This window comes from Podarcis filfolensis (assembly GCF_964270895.1).
Source record: "Podarcis filfolensis genome assembly, chromosome: 4".
NCBI lineage: Eukaryota > Metazoa > Chordata > Lepidosauria > Squamata > Lacertidae > Podarcis > Podarcis filfolensis.
In genome coordinates, this window is record NC_139607.1 from 101,954,120 (window position 1) to 101,979,323 (window position 25,204).

Genomic DNA, 25,204 nt, shown 5'->3' on the forward strand with positions numbered 1-25,204 from the left:
GGAAAACCTCTGCCAGCCTCCAAGATGGCTCCGTCGACGTCCCGGCGTGGGCGTGGCTACGGCGGCGCGGCGGGGTCAGCGTCGCTTGGCGGGAAGGAGCCGTTTCGCAGGCGCCGCCGACGCCGCCCCCCCCCCCGCAACCGCCTCATCCCGCGCGCGGTTCCCCAGGACGGAAGGTCGGTCGCCTGAGGAGAAAGAAGGGAAAGGGAGAGGAGGAGAAGGAGGCCGCCGCCGCCACCGCCGCCATGCACGTGGTCAAGAGAGGTGAGGAGGAGCCCCCCTTCCAGGGCGAGTCTGTTTGTGAGAGGGGGGAGGAAAGACTTTTTGTGCCCCTTTATCCCCCCCAAAAAGCCCTTCATGGAGAAGTGGGGGGGACGGAAGGGCCAGGAACTGTGAGCCCCCAAAACCCTCGGCCGACCCAAGGCCAATATTCCCGCCATAAAAAGAGAGAAAGAGATGGGGGGGTTCATTTCTCTCTCTCTCTCTCTGGGGTCTTCGCGTCAAGGGAGGGGGGGTAAAATGACAGAACTAAGAAGAGATCACTCAGGCGACAAGGTAAAAAAAAACACGAATGGGATTCCTTAAAAAAAAGCTACCCGGCAAAATACGGTTTCAGAAACAACACTTGGCTGTGCTTAACCACACAGTTATAATGAAAAAAAAACCCTGATTTTAATAAATGAGTACAGAACAATTTTGTAGACTTGACTAATTCTTTTTCATTTATTATTCCCCCCCCCCCCGTTTTTCTTTTTCTGTATTTTTCTTATTATTTTTTCTTATTTGGGGGTAATGTTTAGTTCATGCTTTCTCTGTAGTTTTAAAAAATGCAATAAAGCTAAAAAAAATAATAAGTGAAGAGTGGGGTATAAAGCGAACAGGGAAAGAAACATTATTATCATTGGCCGTATTATTACCATTTGCCACTGTTGCTGCTGCTCCTCTTTGGCCGCCTTGTGTGTAGTGCGGGAGAAGGCCGGGATTGTCAGTTTAACAACAACAACAACTAATAGTAACAAGAACGACAACTAGTAGTAACAGCAAGCGGGTCTGGGGTGGCGTGGAGGCCGCCTGGTCTGCTCCCTTGCTGCATTCGCTAACTGCCCGCTGCCATGAGTCCCTGTCAGGGGCAAGGGCAGGTGTAAATGAATTGGTAGTAGTAATAATAAAAAAAAATACAGTGGTACCTCTGGTTGTGAATGGGATCTGTTCTGGAGCCCCGTTCGCAACCTGAAAGGAACACAATCCACATCTGCGCATGCGTAGGTCGCGATTCTTAGCTTCTGCGCATGCACGTGATGTCATTTTGCACATCTGCACATGCACAAATGGCGAAACCCAGAAGTACAGTGGTGCCTCGCAAGACGAAATTAATTCGTTCCGCAAGTTTTTTCTTCTTGCGAGTTTTTCGTCTTGCGAAGCACGGTTTCCCATAGGAATGCATTGAAAATCAATTAATGCGTTCCTATGGAGACCGCTTGCCAGGCTGGCGGTGCGGAGAAGGGCTTTTCTCCCCACCGCAAGCCTTCAGGAAAGGTACGGGAACAGAGGGGAAGGCGCGCAGCGCTTCTCCTCTGTTCCCGGGGCTTGCAGTGGGAGGAGGATTTTTCCTCCCCACCGCCAACATTCAGAACAGCATTCTGAATGTTGGCGGTGGGAAGGAAAACCCTCCTCCCACCGCAAGTCTTCAGGACAGCCATCCGAAGGCTGTTGCGGGGAGAAGGTCTCTCCGCCCCACCGCCAGCCTTCGGAGGAGGTCCGAGCACAGTGGGGAAGACGCGCTGCACTTCCCCGCTGTCCTGGAGATTTCCCTATGGGCTTTCGTCTTGCGAAGGAAGCCCATAGGGAAATTCGTTTTGCGAAGCGCCTCCAAAACGGAAAACCCTTTCATCTAGCGGGTTTTTCGTCTTGCGAGGCGTTCGTCTTGCGGGGCACCACTGTAACCCTTTCTGGTACTTCCGGGTCGCCACGGGACGCAACCTGAAGAAACATATCACGAAGCAAACGTAACAAGAGGCATGACTGTAATAAAACTCCAGCTTGCCTTTCCCCCCTCCCAGGGTACTTAAGGCGGTGTGCAAGGCGGTTCTCCCATCCACCCTTTTAATCCCCACAGCAACCTTGCAAGGTAGGCTAGGTGGAGAGGCAGCGGCTGAGGAGGGATTCGAACCCTGGTCTCTCCCAGTCCCTCGTCCGCTGCACCACACCAGAGACACGGGGGAGGGGGGTTGCTGATGCCAGGAGTGAGGCAGCACCCAGTTCCTGCCAGACTACCCCCTCCCCCCACCTCCAGGGTCAGCCCAGGGCACCCCGAGGTGCCACCCTGCAGGCTCTGGAGAGAAGCATCTCCAGAGGCACCCTGGGGTGGTGTCCTCTGGCCCAGGTTGGGTGCAGCTACATCTCCCCTTGCCACCCCTCACATTATCACCACTCCCCAAATTGCCGTTTGGGATGCAAGGGCCCTTGTGGTGACAGGCTCACATTGATATCCCTTGGGTCACTGAGCTTGTGAAGTGTCTGTTTCAATGTGTTTGGATGTCCCCATTTATTCCATTTGCATCCCATTTTTTTCTACTTGGTGGAGGGGCTAGTTAGTTTTTCTGGGAGGGATATGGCAGCAGTGCTAGAGGCTGTGAGGCCAAACCCTTGACTGGACCCTTACCCAGTACAGTGTTTGCTCAGCAAGGGATGCTAAATGTTCCTGTCTTTTTTCCGCAGATGGGCGCCATGAGCGCGTCATGTTTGACAAGATCACGTCCCGGATCCAGAAACTGTGTTACGGTCTCAACTTGGACTTCGTCGACCCTGTGAGTGTCTTCGGTGCTATCATGAGTCTGTCATGGTCTAAGATAAAACAAGGACAGTAAAACGTCTTGAGTACATTGTAGTGGAATGGTGGAACGTAAATTCCCATGAATAAATGAATGAAGCTCCTTGTATGCTGAGGAAAGTTCTGTTCATGATAGTGACAAAGCAGTGTTTGCTGCTGTGGTCCACAAAATATACATTTGAAGTTCCAGTCTGTGCACAGTTGCCTCAGTCTGATTTGGAAACCAGTCTGCTTTTTGGGTGTATGTCATTTTTAAAATAAATAAATCTGTAAACTGCCTTCCAGGGAAAATGGCCACTTAAGGTGACAAATTTTTATGTAAAATTCTGAGCAATTGAGTACCTCCAAAGTATTACGTTCAGCATGATTATATTTACAGGTGGTACCTTGCAAGTTTTAAGCCTTGCTCCTCACTAGGCAGTCACTGAGGAACTGCTGTTTCTCAACTTCCCAGCCTTCTGAGCACTCCTCTCCCCCTCTCATCCCTCCCATTACCCACCTGTTGTTTTAAGATTCATACATTTACTCTTATCTTATCTCCATATTACTTTAACCACCTTGAGAGTGAAAGGAACCAAGCGGACAGCTTTGCAACAAAATTCATATAGTTCTCTGGCAAACAAAGTCATTAAAACTGACTGTTCCCCGCCCTTCTGTTATAGCAAACTAACTTTGTGGGTATTTGCTCTATCTTTTTTGTCCAGGCTCAGATCACCATGAAAGTGATCCAGGGCCTTTACAGTGGAGTCACTACCGTAGAACTGGATACTCTGGCCGCTGAAACAGCAGCAACCTTGACAACCAAGCACCCTGACTATGCTATCCTCGCAGCAAGAATTGCTGTCTCCAACCTGCACAAGGAAACCAAGAAAGTATTCAGCGGTGAGTGTGGGGGTGCTGGCCACAACACAGGAAAACCATTTCTGCAACGTTCGTGGAACTGGCATGTTGGAGGGATTTTAATGGCAAAACTATTGGGTGGAGAGGTTTGATGTAGTTAATCCCAGTAATAATATGTACCCAAGAGGTATCGTATTGCATTGAAATTCTCACTGATCAAATGGTTGTGATGAATTGTGGAGTTAAAATGTTGTGCAATAAGCATGAGCTGATTTTTTCAGCTGATTTGCTCAGTGGTGGGGGGCCATTCAGCTTCGCCTGTTCTCCCCCCACCCCCGTCTCCAAAAGCAAGTAATAATACTGGCAAACCTTACGGTTGTAATTATTAAAATACAGTAACCCCCCTTTTTTAGATGTGATGGAAGATTTGTACAACTATGTGAACCCGCACAATGGCAAACATTCCCCAATGATTGCTAAGGAAACTCTAGACATCGTATTGGCCAACAAAGATGTAAGTAGCACTTTCGCAGAGCTAACAGGAAAGAATTAAAAGCAGTCTGAGTTAAAAGCAGAATGGCTATTCTGGCGCTAGGCTGTGGGAAGCAGTGTTCACCTGAATATCCACTTGGTGTTTGGGAAACTGCGTAATATTCTGTGACAGAGAATGATGAGACGGTCCACATGCATTTGTGGAGAGGCAGATGAGTTGCCAGACAAAGGAATGTGCATGGATTGAAAGTTAACTTGCCAGCATTTTCTGTGCACTCATGATGGCTGCCCTCGTATGTGCAGATCTTTGCTATCATGCATGCTCCACAAATGCCTCATGGATGTTGGTGGAGGGTGGCCTTGCCATCTCTTTTAAACATAGGTTTTCCCAAAGCCCTGTGTTCAGATCTGGTCCTTTAAAATAAGCCCTTTACAAATATAGTGATTTTTCATACAGTGTGGCATTGTTGGTTTTTTGGGTACATGTAGAATATTCCAAATGCAGTTATATTGATCAACAGAGCCAGGGGACATTCTGCAAAAAGGAAGTGGCGCTGGTTTGAAATTAATAATTGTTTGCTTCTTAGCTTCCCATTTGGAAACAAATTGAGTCATCACAAAGTTGAAAAATGGAACAATTCACATCCAGAGGCCTTTTAAAAAAAATACTTTTTGTATCACACACCACGTAGGCTTTTGTATTACATGAACTGGGGTATACATAGTCTAAATGTGTTAATCTAACTTTCATTTTTTCTTCTCTTAGAGACTGAACTCTTCTATAATTTATGATCGGGATTTCTCCTATAATTACTTTGGCTTTAAGGTAAAGAGTTGTTCTTTCTTTGAGGGTGTCAGTTAATGGTAAGGCTTGGAATGGCAAGTTCTGTTCTGTGTAGGAGCCCCAGACAGTAAAGAAGCACCCTCATCCCATCTGTTGTTCATATGAATGGCTTGGGGAAGGCATGTCGAGGCAAGATGCCTTCTCTTGATGCCTTCCTTTGCAGTATGCCACACACACCTCCCTCTAGTGGAATTTTGATAAGGCAACTTCTAAGTAAGGCAGCAGTTTTCAAACATCCCAATACCAGGGAGCTGTGACTGCTGATAACCTGCTGAGAAGGTTCCCCCCGTGGCTTCCCTCAACACCGTCAGCTGCAAAGGATCCTAGGTGTGTTTTTGGGGCCCCTGCTCTTCTTGCATGACTGTGCACATGGTGGGGCTGCTCTGCCACATCAGCCTTCACCAATGCGGTGCCCTCCAGGTGCTGTTGGACTGCAATCCCCATCAGTCCACAACATCTTAGGGTCGGGCCGGCTGAGGCCGGTGGAAATTGTAGTCCCAGCAACATTTGGAGGGTGCAGGTTGGTGAATACTGCAAAAACATGAGGCGGAAACACAGCCTGGGAGAGGGGTGGGGAATTGGATCCTGCCATCCAACTGAATGGAGCCAGCAGTGGGCAACTCCCGAGTCTTCCTTTGTAGCCCGAATTAAGAGCTTTTGGGGGCCTTTTTGTGTTGCTTAAGCAGGGTGATGGAAAAGGCTCCAAATTTTAAGGAGTGCTGAATTTTGCCTGCAGAGGAAGAACCATAGACCTGGGAAAGGTTGGTGTGGTTTCCTCAAAATGGGCTTCGTTAAGTCCATAGGTCAGAGTCCCCCCCCCCCATGCCCTAGGAGAAGCCTCTTGCAGCTGTGTGTTGCAGGGTCTTCCTCAGGGAAGCTGGTCTGCCGTTGTGGACCTGATGAGGAACTTTGGGGTTTTCTGAAATACTGATTGAAAGCCACAGCCTTTCAGGTGCAATAAGAGGTTGCTGGTGGTGGTGGAAATCAATTGATTTTTTTGGTAGTAAATCTACTTTATTTTTTATAATGAGCTCTGACTTATGTCCTTTCCCTTTCCTCTTTAAGACACTTGAGCGTTCGTATCTGCTAAAAATCAATTCTAAAGGTAAGTGGTACATGAGAATTGTCTCAGTCCTGTGTACAAATGCATATAGCTTATTCTTAATTTTTTGTAAACTGTTTTGAAATCATTGATAAAATGTGATATATAAATGCTTTAAATAAATAAAGCCATAGCTTTCTAGAAGTGATGGCTTAAGGGGGCTTTTTGACACTTTAATACTCCTTGGAGCTTAAATCATGAAGGATTAGCGCTTCTGTAGGCGGGGTGATTCTAGGTATTGGGCTTCCTACTGAGAGCTGGCCCCATGTCAGAGGTAGTTATTCTTCTGAATACCAGCCATTGATAACTGCAAGAGGGGAGAGTACTGCCATTACGTTCTTGTGTTCTCAAAACCATCTAAGTGGCAGCTTCATTGGGCATTGGGTTACAAATGTTCCTTACATGCTGCTGCTGCCTAGCATAGGACGTGTGAAGCTGCCTTATGTGGAGACAGATCCACTGGTCCACATTACCTCAGTATTGTCTACACTGACCGGCAGAGGCTCTCCAGGGCTTCAGACAGGGAATGTCTCCCAGTCCTACCTGGAGATGCCATTGGGGATTTAACCTGGGACTTTTTGCTTGCAATACATAATCTCTACCACTGAGCCCCTCTGCATTGAAGAAGTAGATAGGGACTTCTTTTAACTCACATGGCAGCAGTTCACTCATGAGGTGATCACCGAGTCTTCTAAATTTGTTTTTATTTATTCTCTTTGGGTTGAGGGGGGCTAATTTGGACCTTTGGCAAGAACTGACTCTCCTCCCCACCCCTCATCAGCTTTTACTCTTGCATCTTGCTGTGCCTGGAATCCTACAGATGCCAGAACAGGGCCCAGTAGGTGTGATGGAAATTGCTCTCTGATCTGACAGAATGCATTGGGCCCAGTTGCCTTAGCGGCAGAGGCTCCTTTCGCAGGCTGTGATGCACTCATGTTTTCTTTTTGACTCCTCTCTTCCGGTGTCTAGTGGCTGAGCGCCCCCAGCACATGTTGATGAGGGTGTCGGTGGGAATCCACAAGAACGACATCGATGCTGTAATCGAAACCTATAACCTCCTTTCTGAGAAGTGGTTCACCCACGCATCACCCACTCTTTTCAATGCTGGTACCAACCGCCCCCAGCTCTCCAGGTAATTCGGGCAGGTGGCCACTGGAAGAAGGGGCAATTGAGGATGATGTTGCTTAAGCAAAATGGTTTTAACTGTCTATAAAATGGGCATCAGCTGTCCCTTCCTTGCTCTTGCTTAGACTGGTCTGCAGTTTTTTACAGCAAGCATTTCTTCAGGGGGGTGCATTTGCTCCAAAACAGGACAGTGCCTACCTAAAGGGTCCATTTGCTTGCTGTTGCTAACAAACAAGTTTCTCTCTTAACTGTTGATGCTAATTGCTGGGGGTGGAAGGGAGGTATTGGTTCAACATTTCTCATATAAAGAAGAAAAGAAACCCTTTCAGGAGAAAATTAATGTCCTATGGCTTATGAAATTAAGTGTTGTAGTGAAATTATAGCTGTCGGTTTGCATTTCCCCCCCCCCCCACCCCAAATCTGCATGATGGCTTTAAATGTCAGCTTGAGTGCTCTCTGTCCCCTCCTGTGGCATTTAACACTTCTGTTTCCTTCCATCCAGCTGCTTTCTGCTGTGCATGAAGGATGACAGCATTGAAGGGATCTACGACACTCTTAAGCACTGTGCGCTGATTTCCAAGTCTGCTGGCGGGATTGGTGTTGCAGTGAGCTGCATTCGAGCCACCGGCAGCTATATCGCTGGGGTGAGTTTTGAATTGTGAAGAGCCTGGCCGTGTTAGTGATTGCTGCAAAGCGCCTGTTTTCCAATCCCTTGGGCTGCTGTGGCTTTGATGTAACTTAAATCAGGTCCTGCGTTATAAAAGTGGCAGCCTTTCCTATGCGGGGTTGGGCACCTGCCTCTGCAAGAGGAACAAACTGCTCTGTGCCTTAAGTGATGCCCATCTGCTTTCTCTTTGTTTCAGACCAATGGGAACTCTAATGGACTTGTCCCAATGCTGAGGGTCTACAACAACACAGCTCGCTATGTGGACCAAGGGGGGAACAAGGTGTGTTGGCTTCTTCCAGAGACTATGTACGCATTTGGGGGAGTGGGATTGCGAGTGCAAGTGCTTCAAGACGTTTCCAGCATTCTCCACTGCTCTTGTTCTGAAACTCCTTCTAAGGGAAGCGCTTGTCAGTAGCCACATCTCTACTGTGAGAGTGCCTGGCAGTGTTTTTAGTTCCTTTTCAATGTGGGCATTGTCGGCATGCAGAGGGCTGGGAGGCCAGCCGGCAAGCCTGGCTGGGCCATCTCCATCCAGCTGTGCCGCTGCGAAGACCATCGCCTCTGCTCTGACGTAAATCAGTGGCCCGGGCTTCTGAGCCAGGGCACACTATCAGCAGATCACCGTGCTGCACACACAGAATGGGTGTGAGGCTTGTGGAAGCATACTACAACTACAGATTTATTAAGCATAAATCAGGACAAAGAAACATGTCTCTCTCTCATGTCGTCTCAGAGAGAACAGCAAAAGCTATACACAACAGAAGTTCCCAGCATACTGTGCTGGAATGTAAACAGACATGTGACACGTAACATCCCATGTCTGTTCCTTAAGGTGGAATGGAAATGTTAACAGGCATCTCAGGCTTGCCACTGAGTAGTCCCATGGTGTAAAACAGGCATAGACAACCTTTGGCCCTCCAGATGTTTTGGCCTTCAACTCCCATGATCCCTAGCTAACGACCAGTGGTCAGGGATGATGGAAATTGTAGTCCAAAACATCTGGAGGGCTGAAGGTTGCCTGTGCCTGGTGTAAAAGTTTGCTTTTGTGCCCCTGGTGTCTCTGAGATACTGGAAGGGTTGCCCAGAAGTACAGTCAGCATTTGGGATTTTTTCCAAGCTCTCTTGGGCTCATGTTAAAGGTTTTGACTGCAGGGAGTTCAGTGAATAAAAATGCTCCGTAACGTATCTTGATCCCCCAGCTTCTTTCTATCTGTAGAGTTTCTCTAAAAATGTTTTGAAAATTGACATTGAAAAATGTTCCAGTTGATACTAGTTTGCTTATACCTAATATATAAGACGTTCAGGTTGGGCACCAAGAGACTGTCCTTGGATCCTCCTGGTTTGTAGTGCAAGGCTTCAAAAACCTTTTGAAGGTTGGGAGATCATCCAGCGAGATCTCCAGTGTAGCGTGAGGTGCTTCATTTGGGAACTGAACAAAGTGTAATAAATATGCAAAAGCACTTGGGTGTGCTTGTTAGATTTTGCAAGCAGCCTTAGTGCAACCTAATCCGTGGTTTGGTCATAATCCAGGAAATGACGGAAAGCTTCGGCCAGGCAGAAGCCACTTAATTTTTCTTTTCCACCCTAGCGAGAAGCTAGGGACAGAGATGCAACTTCCTCTAGGCATCATTCTGATTCTTCTGTTTATTTGCTCTGCCAGAGACCTGGAGCCTTTGCCATCTACCTGGAGCCGTGGCATTTTGATATCTTTGAGTTCCTTGACCTGAAGAAAAATACTGGGAAGGAGGAGCAGCGTGCCCGCGACCTCTTCTACGCCCTCTGGATCCCAGACCTCTTCATGAAGCGCGTGGAGACCAACCAGGTGGGCAGCCGGGCTCACAGCACAGGCACCTGCCAGCAGGGCTGCAAAGAGAGGCCAATGGCATGTGCCAGCAACAGTGCCCTTAACTCTGTTCTGAGTTACGTCTTTTCTTGTCAAGATACAGCCATATAACCCATGAGTTACAGAGTAACACTGATCTGGGCAGTCTTGTAGTACCTTTCTCTGTTCCTCGTGAAATGTATGCCTAGCAGCATAATGGATCAAGTCCTTTAAAAAGCCTACAGGCAGAGTGACATTGGACCCAATATCTATCCAACGATCATTGATCAGTTCTGAGACACTGAAGAAGTTAGAAAACGGCTGTCTTGTTTTAAATAAGTCTAATTGGGCACATTTGGTGAACCGCAGGGTGTCCTCAATCATTTTAAAATGTTCTTTATTTTAATATAAAAACAATTGCCAACAGGAGGGTAATGCACAGAAATAATGCTTTGTGTGTTCGGTTCTTTGTATTTCATTCTATTGAAAATACAGTTGAGCTTCTAGAAAACAATCTTTTGTTTTTTTCACCCTCTCTACTCCCTGGAAATGAGCTGAATTGATAAAAATGTTTTCCCTGTTGAGGAGGGAAAAGTGGTGACTAAAGTCTTTACTACAGGCATGAAGGCTTGCTAATGTACATTTTGTCTTTGCAGTGTCCTGCTGTGTGGAAGATAAGAACAGTTTGTGTTTGTCCTTGCTTACTTTCAGTCTTTCTTTTGCAGGACTGGTCTTTGATGTGCCCCAATGAATGCCCGGGCCTAGATGAAGTCTGGGGAGAGGAGTTTGAGAAGCTGTATGAGAGGTATGAGAGAGAGGCTGGTGCATCGGTTGGCAAAGTTTGAGCCAGGAATAGCCTGTCAACAGCAGCTCCTTCATCACCTCGCCTTGCCCTTTAGCTGGATCCAAATGATTCCAGACAAAATACCTTTTGAGTCTGCTTAGAAATGAAAATGGAATCAAAGCTCTTGTTACCTCTTTTCATTCTGTATGTTCTGAGTGGGAATTTGTAGCTCATTTATTGCAACTACAGTTCAGAAAACTTAATGGAACTACAGTTTTTGCATTCCCCCCCCCCGCCCGGTCTGTATTCTGAAAATGGGAACTGGCAGTGCTCATCAGCTGGAGCTGGCCAAAAATCCAGACTCTTAAGAACAACACAAACTGCTTCTGTTACAATTTCCCCAAGGAACTCTGGGGAGCCTAAGAATATTGCAACAGAGCTCTCATCACTTGCCCAAATCTGCAGCTCCCAGGATTCCCTGGAGCAACCCAAGACCATTACACAGTTTAGGTGTGCTGTTGTGCACCTCCTGTTCAGGGGCCTTGTTCCACCAGGAGTTCATGGGGTTTCAGTGTCCTTGCTTTGCAAATGAAAACAAGATGCTTGTGAGCCTATGTTCAGAAACTCCAAGCGGGTCCCAATGACGAGTCTTGCTCTGTCTTGCAGCTATGAGAAGCAGGGGCGTGTCCGCAGAGTGGTGAAGGCTCAGCAGCTCTGGTATGCCATCATAGAGTCTCAGACGGAGACAGGAACTCCTTACATGCTATACAAGGACTCTTGCAACAGGAAGAGCAACCAGCAGAATCTGGGAACTATCAAATGCAGCAACCTGTGTACAGAAATTGTGGAATACACCAGCCAGGATGAGGTGGGTTGGGTAGGAACCAGGTGCCGCTGCGGCTCTGCAGAGTCCGTTTTAGGGAAGGCGTTCCCACGAGATGTATTTGGGGGAGACAGTGTTCTCCCACGCTTTCCAATCAAAAGGGCAAAGGGATGTTCAGATGCCACGAGAAGTGGGAGATTCCTGCTTTGTTTTAAGGAAACTCATCTGTGCAAAATAAGAACAGGCCTTTTCTCTGGTGGCTCCCCCTTGGAGACTGCTCTCCTCAGGGAGGCTCACCTGGCACCCTCCTTGCCTATCTTTAGGTGCTGGGCACCAGGAAAAACATTCCTCTTCAGCCTTGGACTGTTAAACAGTCTATGGCCTTTTAAGTGTGTACTGTACTTGTGTTGTTGTTACGCATTTTGTGTTTTTATGCTGTAAACCACCCTGTAATCTTTGGGTGAAGAGTGGTATATAAATTTTTAAAAAATATTTTAATAATAATGATAATGATGTAGAATTCACTGCCAGGTGAAAGGAACACAGCCAGAAATTAATGGTGTGCATAGATATATGTAGAACGAGGAAGACTGGCACTACCCATTTGGTGGTGTGGGCAGAGTGTGTGTGTCAACAGAATGACACACAACAGAATGAGGATCATAAGTGGTGTCGACAGCATGTCTGAAAGGACTAGGAGTGTCTAGCTTTTGAGAAATAAGCGGTGGCGTGGTTAGGATTTGTGTATGTTGAGTTACTGCCCTCGTCTGACATTTTGAGGATTTATTCCTCACAGGATCACTGAAAATAGAATTGGAAAGCAATGGTTTTGATTACTCCTTACCATATTTGAGCACATCAGCATAGCATACCTGCCTAGGCAGCCTGTGGGATCTTCCCCATAGCATTTAAATTGGATTTAGAACTCTGCATTTAGGCAGAGGGTATCATGGCTCAAAGCAGGTGTTTGGCCTACAGGTGGCTCTTCAGATTCTGCCATTCCGGCTAAATGGTTGATGAGCCCGTCATGGGGAACATCTTCTGCCATACAGTTTGTAACCCTTTCCCCTCTCTCTACTGCATACATTGCTTTAGCCATTGAGCGCTGCTTCCTTCTTTGCCTATTCCAGGTTGCGGTTTGCAACTTGGCCTCCTTAGCCCTGAATATGTACGTCACTCCTGAGCACACTTACGACTTCAAGAAGCTGGCCGAGGTCACCCGAGTCATTGTCCGGAATCTGAACAAGATAATCGACATCAACTACTACCCTGTGCCAGAGGTACGAAGGAGGAATTTTAGCCCTAGACTGAGAGGTGCTCTTGGTAAGGCTGGTTGTTCAAGATTGAGGGACTACAGAGAACCAGCAAGGTCTCAGCTACTTCCTTTGAAGGGTGATTGACACTATGGAGAAATTTAAGAATGTGGCAGTTTCTGTATTCCTCATGTATTTCCCCCCCTAAAGCACATTCCTTGTTAGCCAGGCATTAGCTAGTGGGCTGTGGGAAGCACACAATACATTAGTAGGGGAAGAATGATTTGCCTGAAACCAGAGCTTGCCCATTCCAGGTTCTTAACTCTCTGCCCCGCCCCCTTTTCTCCTTTTGTCCTTCACAATGTGTTGCAGGCTGAGACCTCAAACAAGCGCCATCGTCCGATTGGTATTGGTGTGCAGGGGCTGGCTGATGCCTTCATCCTCATGCGGTACCCTTTTGAGAGCGCAGAGGCCCAGCTGCTCAACCAGCAGATCTTTGAGACCATTTACTACGGTGCCCTAGACGCCAGCTGTGAGCTTGCCAAGGAACACGGGCCGTACGAAACCTACGAGGGCTGCCCAGTCAGCAAAGGCGTAAGTGGTAAAGTTTAGAAAGGTTTTTGAGCCAATGGTATTGAGGGTCCTTTGGGCAAATCTGTCGGATTGGAACTTGTGGAATCTCAAACTGGGATGCCAAGAAGTGCCACGACTCCAATAAATGTCTGCTGGACTACACTGAGATGCTGAACTAATTTAAGGGTCCATTTCACCATTTATTTCACCCTATGACTGGTGTTGTTGAATCTGGCCTTTTGGCACAGAGTTCAGATATTCATGAATACCCAGTTTCATTTTTTAAAAGAAGTTCCTAGCCCTCAGTTCCTACAAGATGCCCCTGCAAGCTTTTTCTTCAAAAGCATTCTTTCTTTGTAAGCATTTTTACACTTGAGTGAAATGTCTGCTTGCATCTGGATTCGCTAAACTTCTAAATCCTTAGGTATATTTTGAAGGTCTCAAATTCTTCCAAGTGTTCTGCTTTTCCTCTGCCTTTTCATGAGTAGTTGAGATTAATAAATTGCATAGCTTGGATTTTTGCCACGTGCCCTCAACATGTCTGAGATGCTTTTTCTTAGACATAATTGTCTCAGATTCATTGTGATGAAATTCATGGCTGAAACCTCTGAAGGATGAATAGCCACATCCATGGAGAGAAACCATCAACTCATGCCTGTGTGGAGAGCTTGGCAATTTGCCATGTGGTGTCTAAGCAGAAATTGAAGCCTCGTGTATGAACCAAAAATTGCAAGAAGCTGCTTTTCTCTTCATTCCCCCCTTTTGTTTTATATTGTGGGCTTTCCTGTGGCAGCAGGCAGGCTGCACACCCTCACTTAGATGGCAGGTTTGGTTTGATTAGATGGTTTGTGCCTTTTCTTCAGATCCTTCAGTATGACATGTGGAATGTGACCCCTACAGACCTTTGGGACTGGAAGGCTCTGAAGGAGAAGATTGCAAAGTGAGTAAAAGCCCTTGATCTCTTTGGCTCAGCGTGCCTTGGGCAACACCCAGAGCTGGCTGGTGCTTGGGTGGATGGGTGAAGAGTAGCAAAGCATGCAAAGGGACAGGGTAGCTCTAAACTGAGGATGTTAAAACTGCAGCTTGAGCTACGTAAGAGCACAGTCTTCTCCCCGATGCAGTTCTCATTCATTTTTGTGCAGCTTGCACAGGAGAACTTAACAGTGTTTTCTGATCTTGGGGTAGCCAGTGTTCATCATTCTAGGAGCAGACGCAGTAGAATCAAGTCCGTTAATTTCAGTGGGACTACTCTGTGACTTAGTTGCTTTTCTTTAACACCAGACCTTGAGATCCTTTTGAATGCTGGGGGAATACAAGCACTTTAGGGTATTATCAGTCACCTGCAACCAACCTGGCAGATGGTTGCGCTGGGCAATATATTTTTTTAATTGGTCAAAACTGGGCTTTCCTTAACTGATGCCAAAGGCTGGTTCTCTGAAGATGGTGATCCTCTTCAACAATCACGGGCCCCTGCTTTCTGTGTGATTTAGGTACGGGGTTCGGAACAGCCTCCTACTTGCACCAATGCCGACGGCTTCTACAGCTCAGATCTTGGGCAACAATGAGTCCATTGAGCCCTATACAAGCAACATCTACACGCGCAGAGTTCTCTCTGGAGAGTTTCAGGTAAGGAGGCAGAAGGGTGGCCTTGAGCAGGGGTAAAGGTGGGTGCTGCACCTGAGATCCCAGTGTCATCCTTGCCACTGAATAATAAAATTCAGTCCCTGCCTCTTGTGAGTGCCAGAGCCACAGGCCTGGTTCACACACAACATTAAACTCTAGTTTACTTTGAGCAAACCTTGGCCCTGCTGCTCTTGGTTTGGAGAGGGTTGGGGATTGTCTCCTCCCCTGTGTGGCACAGTCAGGGGCAGGGGAGGAGCTAAGCGAGTCTGCACATTAAACCGTGGCTTCGTGTTGTGCACAGACCGGGCTGCTCTTTGGTGGCTCATGGCTCCAATATGTGCTTCAAGGGGAAATGGTTGCAAAATTCAAGATGCTAGCTCTGGTGATGAAGAGGACTGGCATGTGAGACTTAGATGAGCTTCAGAAAAGGGCAGCCAGAATTATAAAGGGGATGGAGCAACCTCCCTGTGAGGAAAGGTCGCAGCATTTGGGGGTTTTTAATTTAAAGAAAAGGCAAGTAAGAAGGTACATGATAAAGGTGTATGAAATTATGCCTGGCATAGAGGACAGAGAGAAGCTTTTCTCCCTTTCCCATAACATTGAAACTCGTAGACGTCCAATGAAGCTGGATGTTGGAAGATCCAGGACAGACAAAACCCTTCTTCACACAGCACAGAGCCAAACTGTAGAATTGGCTGTCCCCAAAAATGGTGATGGACACTAACTTAGATAGCTTAAAAGGGAGATTAGACGCATTAGCAGGAGTTGCCAGTGGCTACCAGTCATAATGGCTGTGCCCTGCCTTCAGGCACTGAGGCAGCCCACAAGCTTCCGAATGCCAGTTCCTGGGAACAGGAGATACATATGTGGGGCGCATCATGCCCTGCCTGCTTGTGGGCTTCCCAGAAGCTGGCTGCTGCAGCAAACAGGACACTGGCTGCTTGCTGTAAGTGAGCATGACTTCTGGTTTTTGCAGATAGTGAATCCCCACTTATTAAAAGACCTGACGGAGAGGGGCCTGTGGAACGAGGAGATGAAGAACCAGATCATTGGCTACAATGGCTCTATCCAGGTCAGTTGCCGGGGGGGGGGGGCTTTGCCAAGAGGGCCGTGTCTGCATGGAGGCCTCAGTTCTATACCCGGCTCCATATGTGAGAAAGAGCTTCCTTCCTCTTATGTGGAGATGCTAAAAAGAGAGAGAGAGAGAAGAATGCAAGAAAACCATGCCCTTCAAACTTACCTGCTACCTTTTTGTGTCTGTTCATTATTTAAATGGGGATAAACGAACAGTACAGTCAGTTGAACATTGAAATTGTTAACATCTAGTAAGGCTGCACAGCACAGGGCTGAGAAAGCAGACGGAGTGGTTTTTCCTCCCTCTCCTAATGCTAGAACCTAGTGGGGCCATAGGGAGAATCAGAATTTTAGAAGATTCAGAACAGATCAAAGAAAGGACTTCACACAGCTAAACCATAGCATTTGCTCACACAAAACATAGTGACGGCCACCAACTTGGATGGCTTTAAAAGAGAATTGGACAAATTCATGGATGATCTGGCTATCAGTGACTGCTAGACAAAATAGCTATCTTCTCCTTCCCCTGTTGGAGACCTTTACCTCTGAATACCAGGTTCTTGGAATCCCAAGAGGGGAGAGTGGCTGTTTCATTCAGGCTCTGCTTGTGGCCTCTTTCCTTGGGGGCATCTGGTTGGCCACTGTGGGAAGAGGATGCTGGACTAAATGGACCCCTAGCCTCATCCAGAAGGGCTTTGCTTACGTAGGTGAGGCTGGTTTGGGGATAGAATCAGCATGGGATGACTTGGAGGGTGTAAGAGAGCAGAATCCTGCTAGTCTTGCTGATTTTGATAGCGTTGGCTTTGATTTCCTTCTGGATCCTCCACGTGAGTTGGGAGTTGGCCAAATCCAGCCCCCCACACCTGGTGTAAGCCAAAAGCAACCTTCCTGTCCACAGGGAGTCATACTGTAGGCCTTCTGCCTTTCAGAATATCCCTGAGATCCCAGATGACTTGAAACAGCTCTATAAGACGGTGTGGGAAGTCTCCCAGAAAACGGTCCTCAAGATGGCAGCAGACCGGGGGGCCTTCATTGACCAGAGCCAGTCTCTCAACATCCACATTGCGGAGCCCAACTATGGCAAACTGACCAGCATGCACTTCTACGGGTGGAAGCAGGTAAGCAGAGCGACGGGGAGGGAACCACCCTAATACAAGTTTTTCGTGTCGATCTTGTAGGTTATGTTTTTAAGCTATGACAATATAGCCCTGATAACAAGCCATTGTGCTCAGGCCCTGTTTTGACGAGTCCTGCAAACCTTGTCCAGGGGGAAATCCTGGCTCATATGGTTCTGCCTGGTTTTTGAATTGAATTGGCAGTTTTAATACTTACATAAAGCATGGAATACTTATGAAAGATACATAAAGTATAGAAAATGATAGTTGTTACATAGGTTGCAGCTGCCAACAGTGGTAATATAATAATAATATTATTAATAATAATAATTTATTATTTATATCCTGCCCATCTGGCTGAGTTTCCCCAGCCACTCTGGGTGGCTTCTAATAGAGGGTTAAAAACAATATAGCATTAAATAATGTAAGGTAACATCCTTCGCTGGATCCTAGGTGTTCTGGGTTACCTCCTGTTACTAAGGTGTCGGGAGCGAAACCTACTCAAAACTGCTTTAATTCCTCTCTCATCTATCTATCTATCTATCTAATCTCACCCTTTCCTGCCCACAGGGCTTGAAGACTGGCATGTATTACTTGAGGACAAAGCCTGCGGCCAACCCCATCCAGTTCACCCTGAACAAGGAGAAGCTGAAGGAGAAGAGCTTCAAGGAAGAGGATGAGAAAGAGAGGAACAAAGCAGCCATGGTGTGTTCCCTGGAGAACAGAGACGAGTGTCTCATGTGCGGGTCTTAAGCGCTGCCAGATGTGAAGACCCCCCTTACCTCTCCTGCTCCAGCCCCAGCTAGGTTAGTTAGGTCTAGTTCACTTTGGAGAGAAGAGAGAGGCTGCCGTTCTGCTTCAGGAGGGGGTCAAGCAGTTGTGGGTCGCTGGGTGCAGTGGGGTCCTTGCTTCCCCTTCCGATGGCAAAGCTGTCAGGGTCATCCAAGTGGGGCGGCGGCGGCAGCAGAGGCAATCTGCACGCCCGGCTGTTGTAGCAGGAACCTTTAAGTGCCCTTTTATTATCTTATCCGTAATGTAAATAATAGTAGGCTCCTTTAAAATGCACATAAAGTTTGCGCGTCTTGTTATGCTTGGGGAACAAGGACTCCTTCCGACAATCGCTTCTTATGCCAAAATCTCCACCAGCATGTCTTGTTACCCAGAGAGACCACATCTCCTCTCCAGCCCTTGAGGTCTAGCACTCTCTCTCTCTCTCGGTCTTAAGACGAGCAGTGTGCAGTCAGGGGGCTGCAGAGCATGGAGAGGGAAAGAAAGGGAGCATCTTCTTTGCTCATCGTGTGGGCCTGCAGCTTGCTACTTTAGGGCGCACAACTTGCCATGTGGTGCCACAGACCATGCCATCTGCTTCTGGAGATGGGCTTAGAGTTACTGTTACATAGAGGGAATGTTTTCCCTTTTCCTTCACCGGCTGTGAATTCTGGGGAAAAGCCACTGGAAGGAGCTTGCATTAAGCATCCAAAAACTGGGCTTGGTTTAGCAGTGTTATTCTTTGCCACAAAGCTGCTGCTGTGGCCACTCCTGCCTTCTCTGAAGAACAACGTTTACTGGGCTGAGCTGTTTATTTTATAAAGACAAGAAAAAGACGCACACCACAAACTAAACCATGCCTTTTTTTCTTCAGTTCTTTGTCATTCCCATCGGAATTAAGTGGCCTTGTTCTGGACTATTTATTGAATTTGGGTACTCTGCATGTAGACTTGAATCCTCTAAGCAAATTCAGTGCATCAATAAAAGCCATGGTGTAAAATTGGTGTCCGGCATTTCTTAGGGCTAAAGAGCCTGGAAATTCATGTCTTTGTTCGAAATAGCCAAAGTCATTGGCTTGGCATCTTTGTGTCAACTGCTCTTGCATGCTTTTCTGGGATTATGTACAACGGTACAAATCACTTTCCTGAGTAAAATTCCTAAATGAACTGCTAGTTTTAGGATTACACTGCAGGCAGGGAAGGGAGAGTTTGGTTGAATACGACAAGTTGAACATTATTATTATTTATTCAATGTATATCCCATCCTTCCTCCCAAAGGAGCTGGGGTTGAGGCAAAAACATCCACAATAATAATTTTTTAAACAGCATTCTAAAAACAAGTCAAATCATTCTACAAAAAAGGTAGGGTTTCAAACATTGCCAGGACGGTGTCCTTCAGCTCTGAAGTGCCAGGGTAAATGGGGTTATTTTCAGATTCCTCCTGAAAGTTAGAGCTGTAGAATTGTAGGGTCTAACCCCTTGTAATTCAGGAGTCACAGTTAATAATGTTGGGAGACAGGCATATTTCGCATGCGCGAGAGCATTCCACAAATGGGGAACCACAACTGAAAAGGGCTTACAAGCTCGGTGGCGGCGACACCAAGACTCACCTGTCCATCGTAGGTTGCCAGGTGGTTGATATTGGGAAGGTGCTCTTTTAGGTACTTGGGTCCCAAGCCATTTAGGGCGTTACATGCTAGGACTAACCTTGAACTGGGCCCAGTAGCTCACTGGCAGCGTTTTCAGGACTCGTGGCGCATGGGGTCGCCCCACTTAATCAGCCTGGTAGCCTCCTGCGCTACCTTCAGCCTCTGGACCTTCAAGGGCAGCCCCACATGGAGTGGATTACAGTAGTCCAAGTGGGAGGTCATTGGAGTGTGGACCACGGAGACCAGGCTATCCTGTTCCAGGAACAACCATAGCCGGTAAGCCAGTCTAAGCAACTCCTAGCCACAGAAGCCACTCGGGTTGGCAAATTGGAATTTCAGGCTACACTGTCAAAAGCCACTGGGACCAAGGAGAAACCGATCGAGGTCTTAAGTCTGGATGACTGATGGTCCCAAAACCAGGCCTGGATTCCACTGGGATGGATATAGGAAGGGTTCCCAAATTTTGGGGAGCCACTCCCCATTTGGTTTCATAAACTCCTCCCCAGTGCCCCATACCTTAATATAAGAAAGCATTATCCCATAAGGAAAGCAATAGCTGGTCACTTAAGTGTCCTCGTCACTATCCCAAAAGAATGAGCCCAACTGCAAGAGCTACAGCCAAATGATGGTGCCCTCCAGGCTAATGGGGGGGGGGCTTTCTTCTAGACTCCTCACCTGCTACCTAGAACAGGAGCCAGAAAGCTGGGTGTGAGCTGAGCTGGGAGCTGGAGACAGAAACCTGCTTGCCCTGTGCTGGATCCAAAGCTGCGATGAGCAGAGAAGCAAGACCTCTTGGGGTGATGATGCCATGAGCCTCTCAGTCTTATGCTCAGGTTGTACATATGGGGAAATAAAACCATATATCCTAAAGACACCACAATCTCCGCTGACAATTCCAAGGAAACCAAACCTGGGGAAGCAACTGGAATCCCCGGAGATTCACCGCTCAAAGATTGGAGTGGCAGATAACAATATCTGTATACCCTCCATGCTGTTTAATGCCTGTGCTACTTATTTAAAAGGAAAGGTCCCTGCTCCAAGGTGAGCCACCTGGTCACAAAGCAGCTCCCATGTTGCCACTATTATTATTATTTGTTTTGTTTTGTTTTGTTTTGTTTTGTTTATTTGTACTCCACTCATCTGACTAGGTTGCCCCATCCACTCTGAGCAGCTTCCAGCACATATAAAAGCATAGTAAAACATCAAACATTTTAAAATTCCCTATACGGGGCTGTCTTCAGATGTCTTCTAAAAGGTGTAGCTATTTATCTCCTTGACATCTGATGGGAGCCCATTCTACAAGGGGGGTGCCACTACCAAGAAGGCCCTCTGCCTGGTTCCCTGTAACTCCAGAGAACGGGAACATGTATGGGGTGTTAAGAGGGGGTTAGTAGTACCTGTGGTGGGGGACATCGTCATCATCAATTGAATTTTATTCTGCCTTTCATCAGTAGATCTCAGGGTGGTTCACAACAAAAATACAAGATAAAAACGAACAAGAACAAAAAAACCAGTAACCCCCTCCCACAAATACATTTAAATGGTTATAGGATGTTAGCCAGAGGCCTGGTTAAAGAGGGACGTTTTTGCCTGGTTCCCGCAGGTACACAATGTAGGTGCCAGGTGAGTCTCCTGAGGGAGAGCATTTCACAGATGGGGAACCAGTGCAGAAGAGTCTAGTTCTCGTGTTGCCACCCTCCGGACCTTACCTGGAGGAGGCACACGTACCTTATGTAAAACACGATTCGGAAGAGCACTTTGCACAACCCACTAAGGTAAGGTTACCAGATTTTTTTCAGTGCATTTGGGGACACTTTTCAACTTCCTACTAAATAGATGGATTTTGTCAGGGGACAGATTTGTGGAAACGAGGACACCTGGTAACCTTACACTAAGGAAGGTAACCACACAATAACATTCAAAACAGTAACAATTGCACATTTATTCACAATCCAGTTACAACTAATTAATTCAACAAAACTGATGAACTTGATGAAGAAGAAGAAGAAGAAGAAGAGTTTGGATTTGATATCCCGCCTTTCACTCCCTTTAAGGAGTCTCAAAGCGGCTAACATTCTCCTTTCCCTTCCTCCCCCACAACAAACCCTCTGTGGGGTGAGTGGGGCTGAGAGACTTCAGAGAAGTGTGACTAGTCCAAGGTCACCCAGAAGCTGCATGTGGAGGAGCGGAGACTCGAACCCGGTTCCCCAGATTACGAGACTACCGCTCTTAACCACTACACCACGCTGGCTCTCTCTGATGCAGAGATGGCAGCTTTTCAAAATCTGATTGTCATTTACACCTCTGCTGCAACGTTCCCCTTTATTTAAGGGAAATTCCCTTATTCCGAATAGGATTCCTCGCAAGAAAAAGGGAAAGTTGACAGCTATGCCTGTGTGCTGCACCTTTGCCTCTTAGTTCCCCCCGGGTAATCCCACCTTCCCACAAGGAGTGGCTCCTACCACTTTGAGAAACGCTGATTTGGGAGCTTGAGAGAGATGCCAGGATTAGGAATGGAAATGGAATACTTAAATCCATCACCTGGACCATTTCAGGTGCCTAATTTCCGGGGACCAAACAGAGTCCACCTCCACCTCCTGAAAAGCCTCAGGATGCTTTCCCGAATCTCCTTGGTCCTCACTCCGTAAATGACGGGGTTGATGGCCCAGGGGAACAGCAGGTACATGACGCTGAGCAGGTTGTGGACGTCTTGGGAGGCCGACTTGGCCAGGCGGAAGACGATGGAGGAGGAGAGGCAGGAGGAGTAGCCGATGAAGAGGACGATGAGGTGTGTGCTGCAGGTGTGGAAGGCCTTGTGGCGGAAGCTCCCAGAGGCCATTTTCAGGGCCGTGAGGATGATCTTGCTGTAGGAAAGGGCGAGGAAGACCAGGTCAAAGACGATGGTGAAGGACCTCACGGCCATGCCCACCACCCGGTTCCTGGAGGTGTCCCCGCAAGACAGCTTCATCAGGGCCATGTGCTCGCAGGCAAAGTGCTCGATGACGTTGGAGCGGCAGAAGCGCACCTGGGAGGCCAGGATCACCACTGGGCTGACGATGGACACGCTCCGCACCAGAGCGGCAGCCGCCAGGAGCCCCAGGAGCTTGCTGGTCAAGGTGTCGGCGTAGTGGAGAGGGTGGCAGATGGCCACGTACCTGTCCAAAGCCATCATGAGGAGGATGCCCGTGTCTAGCATGATGGCCAGGTAGAGGAAGAACATCTGGACCAGGCAGCCGGTCAGAGAGATGCTGCTGATCCCGAACAGGAAGCTCAGCAACATCTGGGGGAGGACTGTGGTGCTCCCAAAAAGATTGACCGCCAAGAGCAGCGCAATAAGGAGGTACATTGGCGAGTGGAGGCAGCTCTCCGCCTTCACGGTGTAGATCAGCAGAGAGTTGGCGAAGATGATCATCAGGTAGATGCAGAAGAAGGGGATGGCAAGGAGGTACCTGGACTTCTGGAAGCCAGGGAAGGCAAGGAGGAGGAATTCTGTGTAGGAGATGTTGGCCGAGGTGTTCTGGACCAGTTCAGAAGGGCCTCCAAATTCGGACATGGCTTTGGATCTGAAATGGGGGGAAATGGGAAAAGGACTTACTATGTTGTCAACTATCTGTGGCTGCTGTGTGATTTCTTCATAGCCTACAATGGCTACTGGTCCAGTATAGCTGAAGGAGCGTCTCCACCCCCATCATTCTGCCTGGACACTGAGGTCCAGCTCCGAGGGCCTTCTGGTGGTTCCCTTGCTGCCAGAAGTGAGGTTGCAGGGAACCAGGCAGAGGGCCTTCTCAGTAGTGGCTCCCTCCCTGTGGAACGCCCTCCCACCAGATGTCAAAGAGAAAAACAACTACCAGACTTTTAGAAGACATCTGAAGGCAGCCCTGTTTAGGGAAGCTTTTAATGTTTAATAGGTTATTGTATTTTAATATTGTGTTGGAAGCCTCCCAGAGTGGTTGGGGAAACCCAGCCAGATGGGCGGGGTATAAATAAATTATTATTATTATTATTATTATTATTATTATTATTATTATTATTATTATTATTATTACCAGCCACGTTGGCTCTGCTCTGCCTCCACGATCAGAGGCAGCGATGCACCTGGAAACCAGCTGCTGGAAACCTCAGGAGGGGAGAGGGCTCTTGTGTTTGAACCCTGCTTGCGGGTTCCCCGTAATGCGCGTCTGGTTTGCCACGGTGAGAACAGGATTCTGGGCTAGATTCGCAAGGGCTCTTGTTACGTTTTATCCTCTTATGTACACAGCAACTTGTTTGTACCTCAAAAAGGCAGTTTTTCCTCAGTCTGGAATCGTTCCCACTTGCCCTCAACCTAGAATCATTGACTTGCAGAGTGGGACAGGACCATAGCTGTCAACGTTCCCCTTTTTTAAGGGAAATCCCCTTATTTCAAATAGGACTCCTTGCAAGAAAAGGGAAAAGTTAACAGCTATGGACAGGACCAAGAGGGTCATCTGTTCCAAGCCCTACAATGCAGGAATCTTTTGCCCAACGTGGGGCTCAAACTCACAACCTTGAAGAGTCTCATTCTCTACTGGCTACTTGCAGCTTGATTCTGGAAACTGCCATCCACCAAAAGGAGTGTGGTTACTTGATATACGTTTGAAAGCCCTTCCTATGATTAGGTGATCCACGCTTTCCCCCTCTCTGCACATGCCCCAGGTGAACGAAGAAGGAAGTGGTGTTTGCAGTCCTGGTGTCTGCCCAGGTGTGGATCAAATCTATGCTTCCAGGTGCCACAAGAAAGCTGCAGAGATAGCGCAGGATAGTGCGCACCCCGGAAATTATCTCTTTCAGCTTCTGCCTTGTGGAAGAAGGTACAGGGTTATAAAGACTAGGGCTAGCCACTGAGAAACAGTTTCTATCCAAATGCGATTTTGGTTTTAAACACAGTGTAAGGTAGTCTCTAGGGACATGGGTGGTGCTGTGGGTTAAACCACAGAGCCTAGGACTTGCTGATCAGAAGGTTGGCGGTTCGAATCCCCGCGACGGGGTGAGCTCCTGTTGCTCTGTCCCTGCTCCTGCCAACCTAGCAGTTCAAAAGCACGTCAAAGTGCAAGTAGATAAATAGGTACCGCTCCGGCGGGAAGGTAAATGGCATTTCCGTGCGCTGCTCTGGTTCACCAGAAGCGGCTTAGTCATGCTGGCCACATGACCCGGAAGCTGTACGCCGGCTCCCTCGGCCAATAAAGTGAGATGAGCGCCGCAACCCCAGAGTCGTTCGCGGCTGGACCTAATGGTCAGGGGTCCCGTTACCTTTACCTTTAAGGTAGTCTCTATGGGAGTATATTGTATTTAATGATGGGGTATCAGAGTTTTTAGGGGGCTAACCAGGCTGGGATAGCTGGGATAGCAGGCTTGTTGGGTTTTGAATGTCTGGTGTAGATTTTTTCAATTTTGTTGTTCTGTATGGGACAATGACAATAAAGATTATCGTATTGTATTGTATCCAGGGCCCCTCTTTGCTGGGACCACCTATATCTGCTTTCAAATGGACATGCTGTGTGGAAATGCAGAATCGGCAGCAATGAGCTTTTATTTTTGGAATTAATCTGGTTCCTCAAGAAGCACTTTTCAGGAGCGAAAGGTGTGCAGCTGATCTCCATGGACTGCATAGAAGAAACAAGTCCTCACTCTCCATAGAAATGCAATCAATCAATCAATCAATCAATCAATCAATAAAACCACTTTCTTCAGAACCAGTTAACAGGATTGCAAAAAGAACACAAAGAGCAAGAGGGCTGACACGTCTTTCAATTTGTTCTTAGCCCATCACTTATTCCAATTAACTTTTGAATGCTTTACCTAG

General features: G+C 47.5%; 2 protein-coding genes across 3 annotated transcripts; one reads left to right on the top strand and one right to left on the bottom strand.

The window, feature by feature from the left end:
• Nucleotides 1-16: 16 nt before the first annotated feature.
• RRM1 (ribonucleotide reductase catalytic subunit M1) lies at nt 17-18,735 on the top strand. 2 transcript variants are annotated; one of them, XM_083609765.1, is made up of 19 exons: nt 17-264; nt 2,719-2,807; nt 3,535-3,712; nt 4,084-4,184; nt 4,929-4,988; nt 6,072-6,111; nt 7,078-7,240; nt 7,736-7,877; nt 8,097-8,180; nt 9,561-9,722; nt 10,448-10,527; nt 11,173-11,374; nt 12,460-12,609; nt 12,955-13,176; nt 14,019-14,095; nt 14,646-14,781; nt 15,755-15,850; nt 16,782-16,970; nt 17,538-18,735. In XM_083609765.1, the coding sequence occupies exons 1-19, from the start codon at nt 246-248 to the stop codon at nt 17,718-17,720; spliced, it is 2,373 nt and encodes a 790-aa protein (XP_083465891.1). In that variant the 5' UTR covers nt 17-245; the 3' UTR covers nt 17,721-18,735. The 2 variants fall into 2 exon arrangements, with proteins under 2 accessions (XP_083465891.1, XP_083465892.1); XM_083609766.1 differs by having other exon boundaries at nt 77-264; nt 8,097-8,370; nt 8,754-9,722.
• Nucleotides 18,736-21,934: 3,199 nt separating this feature from the next.
• Nucleotides 21,935-23,041, bottom strand: LOC310761874 (olfactory receptor 52K1-like; the record flags this gene model as incomplete). Its single annotated transcript, XM_083612073.1, has 1 exon — nt 21,935-23,041. The coding sequence occupies exon 1, from the start codon at nt 22,934-22,936 to the stop codon at nt 21,935-21,937; it is 1,002 nt and encodes a 333-aa protein (XP_083468199.1). The 5' UTR covers nt 22,937-23,041.
• Nucleotides 23,042-25,204: the final 2,163 nt, after the last annotated feature.